At 49.9% G+C, this 9,715-nt stretch overlaps 2 protein-coding genes across 2 annotated transcripts; one reads left to right on the top strand and one right to left on the bottom strand.

Moving 5' to 3' along the window:
• Positions 1 to 401: 401 nt before the first annotated feature.
• On the top strand, positions 402 to 3,996 carry ENH_00029580 (hypothetical protein, conserved; the record flags this gene model as incomplete). The annotated part of the gene is made up of 7 exons (XM_013580037.1): positions 402 to 753; positions 934 to 982; positions 1,155 to 1,206; positions 1,961 to 2,189; positions 2,308 to 2,486; positions 2,714 to 2,888; positions 3,467 to 3,996. 7 exons carry the CDS (start codon positions 402 to 404, stop codon positions 3,994 to 3,996), a joined length of 1,566 nt encoding a protein of 521 aa, XP_013435491.1.
• A 1,080-nt stretch (positions 3,997 to 5,076) lies between these two features.
• On the bottom strand, positions 5,077 to 8,517 carry ENH_00029570 (coatomer delta subunit, putative; the record flags this gene model as incomplete). Its single annotated transcript, XM_013580036.1, has 10 exons — positions 5,077 to 5,166; positions 5,274 to 5,453; positions 5,630 to 5,776; positions 5,875 to 6,036; positions 6,211 to 6,290; positions 6,387 to 6,464; positions 6,677 to 7,085; positions 7,418 to 7,654; positions 7,932 to 8,077; positions 8,391 to 8,517. The coding sequence occupies 10 exons, from the start codon at positions 8,515 to 8,517 to the stop codon at positions 5,077 to 5,079; spliced, it is 1,656 nt and encodes a 551-aa protein (XP_013435490.1).
• Positions 8,518 to 9,715: the final 1,198 nt, after the last annotated feature.

Genomic DNA, 9,715 nt, shown 5'->3' with positions numbered 1-9,715 from the left:
CTTCAAGCTCACGTGTAAGTACCATTTTCTCGTATTTTCGTAGCGCTATGTCTCATTCTTTTAGGCAGGTTCCAGAAAGGCTTTTACAGCGTCCCTTTTCCCTCGTTTTCTTTGTGTTCCGATGTGGTGCAGACAACAACTGACTGCACAGCTCAACGATGCATCTCAGCGAATCGCGTGAGAGCCCACAGTACCGCAGAGGAGTCTTTAGGGATCATACGCTCGAATGTGTAGCATGAGCTTATTGAATAGCCAGGTCGCAGAAGGATTCTCAAATAGAAGCAGGCAACTGCAGAAGGCAGCCTCTGTCACTTCGGGAATAGGGAGTTTGCTGTCTCTTAGGAAAGAAGCCCAACTTTATGTGAGGCCAAAAGGTGCTGCTGTGCTTCAGCTCCACCGAGATGCAACAGCAACAGTCGTTGCAGCAAGTGCAGCAGCAACGAGAGGCCGCGTCGCGTGCTGCTGCAGCTGAGGTGGCTCAGCTGCAGCAGCAAGTGCTGCATTTAGAAGGCTTGGTAAAAGCTGCCGAAGAAGAGAAGAGGGCCCATCGAAGGGAAATCCGCAATTACCGCATCGAGGCTGAAGAGCATAATCGGGAATTGCAAGCGCTACGGGACGAGCACAGGAGCGTAGACAGGAAAGCCAAGGAACAGGAGCGGACAATCGGAGAGCTTACAACGCTTCTTACCAACGCAAGGAGCCGCATACGGAATGAACGGCAGCGCAATGAGGGACTAGTGGGCAAGTTAGAAGGTGAGACGTAATGCTATTGGTAATTGATTGAGCTTCCCCTGCGAAGTAAGTAGCTACTGTTGTTCATATGCCGTTGGTCTTTATTCCTCTGTCGGATTTCCGGGTGTACGTAGAGCCCCACACCGTCGCGATCCGCTGGCAGCCTTTGCGCTGACCTGCTGTTTTTTTCTCTGTGCTCAGTTGCATGCGAGACAGAATCATCCTTGAAGGCAGAGCTTCAAGCATCGCAGTGCGGTTTCCTACTGACCCTTCTTGACCATTCGAATCGCGGCGCTTTTCGTGCACCGATTTCTGTGCTCATGCCCGTACGGCAACCTTGCCGTCTCTCTCTGCGTCTGTCTTGACTGCATCTCAGTTCATTCGGTACCATTATTTTCCTGCTGGATTGGGCATTTTTGCAGGGAGATGGCAGAGGAGGGCAGACGGCAGCTGCTGAGCTTGACTTGGGGCTTGGTGAGCACTGCAGTTCAGCGACCTAAAACGACTGAGTTATCTCTTTTTATTTTACATTGCACTTCAAGCGTCCGTATATTTGCCTCGCGGAGGACGCAGCGTGACTTGTGTCTGCGTTTCGTGACTGTGAGTGGCAAGTTTTTCCAGTATGGTTGTTGAAGTCCAGCTGTGCTCTACACCGGACACCAAAGCCAGTCATGAGTGCATACTTCAAATCCTGTCGGCCCTACACAACTCTTTTCTCACAGTTAAACAGATATAAGTAGGGTTGTGGCTAGGCCTACACCTATTGGAATGCGCATGCATGTACAATACGCACATACACGTAAGCGTACGTATGTAGCCTATGCTCGCAAAATGTACGCATACCCACACACGCGTATTCCTATTCTGCACCAAGCATTAATAGAACCGGTACAAAGTAGCAGCGCACACGTACCCAGCTACCTCCAGACGCCTGCAGATACAGATTGAACAACTGCATGTGTAGGCGCTTCCACGCGTGTATCTACTCACTCGTGTGGCGTGCATGGGGCGCAGACGGACCTGCTTGCAGTTACGAATTGAGTTGTGTGTGGAAATGATTTCGTACAGTTTCGTTGGCAAAGGTTGTCTTTTTTTAGCTAGGAGCAACGTACCACTATATTTTGCGCCGGTCGGCTTTTTCGAAAGCTTTCCATTCCCTTCGCTAGAGGGCTGATTCCAGAGCCTAACCTCCAGGCAAGTCCACTTCTGGTGTTCTATTTGCTTGAAGGAGGCTCCACCAGTTTTCTCCGGGCTTCCGGAAGCAACCTCAAAGAGCAGCAGGCAGGCTGGCATTGACCAGCAGCGGCATAGAGAGACCCAGAGAGGCAGCAGCGTGGACCTTGGGGGACCTCAGCGGCAGTATTCGCCTACAAACACAGACTGGGTGGACAAAAGGATGCAATACGGCTCAAAAGCGACTCTAGACCCCGTTTCTTCCCTTAGCATATCGCCGCTAAGTATGGAGCGCCGTTCGATGCTCGAAAGTGTTTTACGTCAACATGTTTGGCCACCGTCGCTCTTGTTAATACTGGTCAGTGTGCATGGCATGCCTTTCCGCGCTGTGGCTGTTCTCAGGGTGGAACGATGTGCGAATCCTGCGCCGGGTGGTCCCCCCGATTCAGCCGCTTGAGGATAGCTGGCAGACCGCTTTATTGCTAGCGATGCAAGAAGGCTATTCACGTATCATGCTTGAACCAGCCGCTCCCTCTGAACAGCCGTGGGGAGGCATTCTTCTGGAAAGTCCACTCGTGAATGTGAGTAAAGCTCAGAACAGCTTACAACACTTTTTGGTGTGGCTCCGTATACGGTGCTTTAGATGCGCAGCGATGACAAGTTTAAAACAAAGCAATTCACTAGCACTGTTGCGTTGGAAGTTGACGCTGGCTCCGCTACATGTGAATGCGTAAACTTCGTTGAAGTCACGTATTCGCTTTTTCTTGAGTTCAAAATCGGTGCTGCTCCCCAAAATGCTATTTTTTAGGTCAGGTGGTTTTGCACCGTTCGGCTGGGGAGCAAAGGACGAATGCATGACTGCTTGCCAACTTGGCTTTCTGGAGAAGTTGCGGCTGCTGCGTCTTTTGTTGCCTCCATCACATTGAACGTCACTTCTCTGCCTTCAATTAATGTGGCCCTTGAGAAGGAAGTCATTGAGGGAGGTCAGTTTGGGCACCCAAGTGCGTTTGCCGTTCCTTGTGCCTCGTTCTGTATGAATGCTTCATAGTTTCTTCTCTGCAGATTTTACGTCTCTTTCATGTTCTTCTTACTGCGCATGCCGCAGTTCCTTTCATCATCGTGTTCGTAGTAGCACATTTATGAGGGAATCACGGGACGCTTGATGCAGTTAGAGGCTGGCAGCAAGACACTTCGAGCTCACGGAAAGGTTAACTGTTGTGGCTTGTCGCTGTTACTCTTTTACGTGCTTGAAGGACGCGCCATGGTGAGTTTTAGGCCAAGCCAAGAGAAGAAAAGTGTCCAGGTATCTGGGGAGCTCGAGGTTTTCCGCCCTTCGCGAGACACTCCCATACTTCTCATCAGTGTTCTGTACGTCCTTCCCCCTATCCGTTTACATCCTTATTACATATGGCTCTTGCTGCGCTCGTTTTTACAGCTGGTCTTGTGCGTGCATTCAAACATATTTTAATAAGCATCAGTTTGAACAGGCGTTGCGGATCTCGATAATAGCCCGTTTCCTCGCGAGGCATTGCCTCTTCACATTGCATTGTGTGTGTCCCAGTCCAGTTACACGCAGTGCCTGCATACGCTTTCGTGGTGATGACCCCTCAGGACATCCGATTCGCAAATGCAGTCCTTGAGATTGAAACTTCCTCTGCCATCCGCTGTGTTCTGCACGCCGCTACGGTTGTCGTGGGATGTCTTTGCTACCAAGTGGCGGTCTCTAGAGATGCAGGAGGATGCAGTGCGTCGGTAGAAGTCCCGCGCTTGCTGACCTTCCCCTTTCGTAGATGTGGCTGCTTGAATCTGTCGCAACTTTGCTTTACAGCAGGCGCATGTACCATCCATAATTATGCGAGTTCTTCAAAAGCAATGCAACGCAAACTGAGCTGCTTCTTGTGTGTGCGAAGGTGCTACTGGATATGGTGCCCGCTCGCATCCGGTCGGCGGTATCCTTATGCTCCCTTGGCAAACGCTTTCACGTCATGCCTGTCGACGAATCGGGGCCTCGAAAAGACCTCATCACAGAAAGGCCAGGGGTTATGTGTATCCATGCCTCAGGCGCCTTTCCCTCAGGTAGCGATTGCATAGAAAACATCAATGGCCCGTCCCTCAGAAGCAACATGCATTCAGGAAATGAGGGAGGATCTACTGCGTGCTTGGTTGAGCTTTCTGTCAAACGAAACACTCTTATTGGCACCGAACAGCAGATACACTCGGCTGCGCACGCGGGGCGTCAGCCAAGTGGGCTTCTCCGTGTTCGGTCCGTAGATTCCTCACTCAGAAGTAATATTCTTGAGGTCCTTTTGCAACTGTTGCTGACCCCGAAACAAATCCTCGGCGCGTCATCAACCTCCCTACTACCTAAAACTGTGACTTAAAACGTTTAAATGTTGAAAATCTTCGGCAGTGAGCCAGGCGAAACGGACGACTGGACAACCACATTCTTCAGGCAGGTATTGCACAAATATTTACTTAATGGTCTTGCTTTGGCCACCTCGCAGAAACACATCTGTCGTGGCTTCCCATAAATAACTGTACAATAGGAAGACACTCAGGTCGCACGAAGCGTCTCCCTGTCGAGTCGTTCTACAACAGTGCCTCTGCGCAAGCGATCCTTGTGAGAAGCCCCGGTACAGAACGAACAGTTCTATCCACCGAACCCACTGCAGCATTACCGAACACGTAGCTCACGAGCACTTTAAAGTATAGAATATATGCGCGCAATATATAGCAATCTGCGGAATAGAAAACTGCTCAGTGTGTCAGCTGTCTTCTGAATATGCTCTAAGAGTCACTTGCCCGAACTTCCGGGGACTTGCCTACGCTACGCAATGGTACGCAGTGATAAAGAATCTTCCTGGCGTCTTGCTTCTGCCCTCTCGCTGTTCTCATGTTCTGTTGCTGTACAAGAAAGGCAGGGCAGATGACGCCCTGAGCGCCAACACTGCCAACTCCACGCTTAGCATCGCGCCTGCAGTTCGGCGCATACTTGTGGAGCTTCCGTTCATTAAAAAGTAAGCACGATGGCGGGTACATCGTGCATCAGACCAATGCACCGCGCATCTGGGGGACACGAAAATGATGCGTCTCCTATGCCAAGCTGTTCTGCGCAGTTGTCACTCGTCCTGCTCATCATGAGTGCAACTGTGGAGCAGCTGAAGCAGGCTTTTAAGGGTGTACAGTAAGGAGGTATTCCACCCTGCGCGTCAGGCTAAAGGGGATATCCGCTTTGGTCTCCATGTGCTTGCACTGTACCACCTGCATCACCAGAAAGCCGACAGGTCAGTCTTACTCTTCTGTCGGCCATATCTTGTGAGTGGTGAATCAAGCTTTGCACTCAAGGGCCACTATCGCCTGCCGCTCACCTCTACGTTGCAAATGCTTTCGCCACTGTGCATTTCCACTGAAAACGGCATAAGCGTGGTCAAACTAGTGTTTGCTGTGATTTCGATGGTCGCCGCAGAGAGCTGTTCCCCCATTTCGGGGAGGAACCAGTGTACAGAAACTCCATCATGTTCGGTGGTCCCAGCATCTGTCCTCAGTACCTGTTCACCATTCAAGACAGCCTCGCAAGCGCATGAATGGATGTAAATGCTTAGAAACATTGTGCATTTTCATTACTAGAAACAGCATCCAGACAGCCTATCCGTTTTCACAGACGTCAATATCTATGCAGAACATGCAAACTGGCTTTGGTGGGGTCCCTGAGGGGCCAGCCGACCTGAGGATTTGCTTGGGCAGGGCACATAAAGGACACGCGGATATCCTCCAAGCGTTTCGAAGTGTCCGTAACCTCCAGTTCAACAGTAAGCACCGTACCTGCTGGCGTCGTTGACGGCCAGCAGCTTACTGTCAAAGGCACCAAAGTCTGCGAGAAGTCATACAAGATGAAAACACAACAAAAAAATACGCCATCCGAAGTTATCAAATCTCCCACTGACACTGATACTGAATGCATCCTCGTACCTCATCCTTTTCATTGATCCTCCACTTAAGAAGTGGCGCAGGCTGATGCGGTGGTAGCGGCCTGGATGGATCTCGAACTTGCAGCAGATTGCTTTGAGCAAGCGCCGCCTTGTCGACATTTGGGTGGCTCTTCATCTTAAATCGCCTGTCTTCTGGTGTTAGCTGCGAGTACAACCGAGCACGACAAAAACAGCTACCATATCTGCACAAAATCTACTGGTGTCATTTTTTTATGATGCAGCACATATCTCTCTATGCGTTTTCGACGTCGACTCCGTTCCCTCCAAGCTCCGAATGAAAGGCACTCCGTGAGCTCGTTATGCAGTGCTCCTTTACCTGAATTGCTGCAAGAGAACCTCGCTGTGGGTCGTTCGCAGTAACAAAAAAGGTCCCTTGAAGCTCCACTTCCTTGAGGACTGCAAAATACAAAAATGTTCCAGCAGTTGCTTAGAAAGCGAGCGAGAAAGTAACAAGTGCGATACTGGAGATGAGTTTATATAATATGTACGCACCTCCTTCGGCTTGCATGGAAGCCTTGACCCTCTCCTCAATAAGAATGCTCACGGGGTCCGCTAGTGGATTGTTTAATACTGCTTGCAGGCACCCATTTCACAAAGCAAAAAAAGTTACACTCATTAAAAGGACGATTCACAGGAAACAACGGAGATTGCATGTGTCCGCTTTATTCACTCTGGGCAGCTGTTGGTCCATGTTCTTCTCCCAGCAAGGAAATTATTCCAGAATACTCATTGCCGCCGTCTATAGATTCATAATGCAAAAGCAGTCAATGCTACAATGTTACCTTGATCATGCTGAGCCTCAGCAAGTTCAGCTGGCTGCTTTATTTGTTCATCCGGGACGAGGTTTTGCAGTGCCCCATCATCTCCACCATAGGGTTTTCTAACCCCCAACTGCATTCCCTTTGACTGTTGGCCACCTCTTGGGGCGCCAGGTGTTCCTGCTGGAGACGGTTGCTGATGAGCATCATATAAACCCCCACTTGGGGTTGATGCTCCCCAGTACGTGCCACTAGCAGGGGCCCCATGAGTGGCAGGCACTGATGGAGGCCCACGAGACAGCTCAGACGCCACTGTTGCACCCCGGAATGCGGCAACATCCAACCCCTTCCCTGCCTTCTTTGCTAGCTGTCTTTCTTTTTCAAGTCTTTGAGCAATTTCGCGCCTCCTATCTGCCTGTTCCTTCTCCTTGCCCTGCGGAATCAACGAATTCATGCTCGACGGCAGCAAGACAGTGCCCTCTTTGCATCCTTCCTCTCGACAGCACCGCACCAGTCAAATTTAAATAGATATATGCAAGACGGGTCGGCTGGTTCGCGACCGAATGGCCACATGTACACTTACTTAGATTCATACACCATAGATTCATACACCGGGTTCTCACGGGTTCCATCACAGGAGAAGCCACGCTAAGGCCTCCACAGGCAAAATTGAGTTACATTCGGCTACGAGTTCCTTACGTTTAAGGTTTGAGGTACTCTACTAGAGGTGTTTCTGCTGCTGCTAATGCTTCGGTCGCAGATTACCTCAGCAATCATCTTCTGCAGCTTTTCTTCGTGAGAGTCCATGGCAACATAAGACTGAATCTGCTGCAGTGTCAGCGCTTCCCTATAGCCACCACTGATGAGCTCATCCAGCATGAATACGATATCGAATGCGTGCGTCGCTACGCTATCCTCTAGACTGCCATTTCCGTGGCTCTCTCCACAGGTGTCCTGCAGCGGTGACCCATCCCACCCGCACAAATGTAGATAGATAACATTCTTGAAACAACACTCGCGTGTAGGATAAAGCAAGCAAAGTGAGTACAACATCAAAAGCCCAGTACGTAGGCGCACAATTGGCACCGTACAGTGAGGTGCAAGGCTAGACAAAACCAGAGGCGGAGCGAGAGCGAATACACGTCGTCTGACATGCTGGGTTTTCCAAAGGCAGCCACCCTTGCAAAATCCAGCTTGTTGTAGGGCGCCTAGAGGAACGGGTATTTCGGCCACCGATTAAGGTGAGCAGTGTAGGCAAAACGTCATCAGTATGACTTACCTGGACTATGCTGACAAACATCCTGAGAGTGCCCAAATCTTCGAAAATGTTGCTTCCCTTCGTAGTTATTAATACGAGGTAGAGGTTTTCCACCGGCTGATACACATACCGGACCGACTCTGTCTCAAGGTACGTGTGATCAGAGCCTGAATTCGCACCAAAAATGTGGGAAATACTGAGCTTCTTCAGCTGCAATCAAGCGCGATGTCCCGTCTAAAGCTTATTGGGTTCATGTCAGCATGATTACGAGACAAGAGACAATCGATGCACGGCGGCTGTACAATTACACCGCCTCCACTATCCTTCGCAACGTGCGAATAGGGAAGCTTGCACTTCTTTTCTGAGTATCAAACCTTTCTCGGCAGTAAACCGCATTGGCGCGTACGTAACCCTGTGTCCTAGCTTTCCCTCGTGCGCTACTATACGCAGCTGAGGCGCAGTGATTCAGTCACGGCATACCCGAGTAATCAACGAGTTTCACGAAAGCGTTAAGGAGGCCCTCCAGCTTGGCTCTGCGGATGTCCACGAACTGCCTCGCCAGGAGGGGTCGGACTCTGCTGGTGATGCACGCGCTCACTACCACCATTTTTTTCAAATTAAAGGCAAATACGAAGGGCAAACAAAAATAATTATACACTACTGCATCCCGTCGCCAAACTTTCGTAGGGCTTATAGGGATACCAGCAAGGCATGGGGATCGTATAGAGAGCCCCAGTAGAGAGTTGAGGGAAATTTCATTGAGTTTAGCAATCCCTCAAATTTTCTGTGCAGACTCCATGCGCAAATTACATAGGGGTCATATAGGCAGACGAGAGCTTTCTCATGCGTGTTCCGCAACAGCTTGCGCAAAGTCGCAAACGACAGGGGCTGGACACAGCTCGTTGTTTACTTTCACTGTGAAGTCTTTCTCTTCTTGACTTTGGCTGTAGTGTAGCTTTCATATATACTTTTGTTGCAATTTGGCCAAACCCTTGCGAAAAGTGTGCATACTATCGGCTGAATCCGTGCTAATTCCGCAGAAACTGCGTGCTTGATCCAGTCACGAACTGATCAGGGCGCGAACCCAGAAAAGATTGTGAAGCACATGATTCTTTTGAGGAGTTAACCGTAGTTGGGTTCTAGCTTTGTTTGGTTTTACTGATATAGCACAAGCTACTACAGTATAGTGCTGTCGCTGAATTATTCTCAGCGTAGCTTCCCCCTAGAAGTTGCCGCAGGCATGTTTTCACAGCACATCACAACGCATGCAATGCTATACTCTATATATACCACCGTGAAAGCTTGGCACACAAGTTGTGAAGTTATTGGACTGTATGCAATAATCAGTTGCGAGCGTCAAGCAGAAAAGGCGCAGCACTCTGTAACGGCAATGGATGCAGTGTACAATTGTAGTCTCGGTTTTATCTTGTCACTGGTGTCCTACCCAGAAAGTGAAGCAACTGCGGTGCTAACGTCTGTTTGGCGGCTTTGCAGAGTTCCAAATGCCACTAAATGCAGCACAGGGCTGACTTGAGATGATTGGGACGGGTTGGTGTCTGGGTTAATCTGCCATCACTGTGGTAGAAGCATTCATTTAGAAATAAGTAAAAGGAATGGTAGCAGGAATCGGTAGGACAGTGTCGCAAGCAGACTTGTAGGTTCCACCGTCCCCCAAAGCGTCATTCTCCACTGAGCCGGCACTCAATGCGTCAGATGCACCTTGTCCGGCAAAAATGGAACACTTCTTATGTTCAGATTGAGATACAGGAGTCACGACAGCAGTGTACAGTATCTCCCAAGCATAA

The sequence above is a fragment of the Eimeria necatrix genome, genomic scaffold (assembly GCF_000499385.1).
Source record: "Eimeria necatrix Houghton genomic scaffold, Enh_scaff215, whole genome shotgun sequence".
Classification (NCBI taxonomy): Eukaryota; Apicomplexa; class Conoidasida; order Eucoccidiorida; family Eimeriidae; genus Eimeria; species Eimeria necatrix.
Note: the sequence above shows the minus strand (reverse complement) of the source record. Positions and strands in the feature narration are given on the sequence as shown.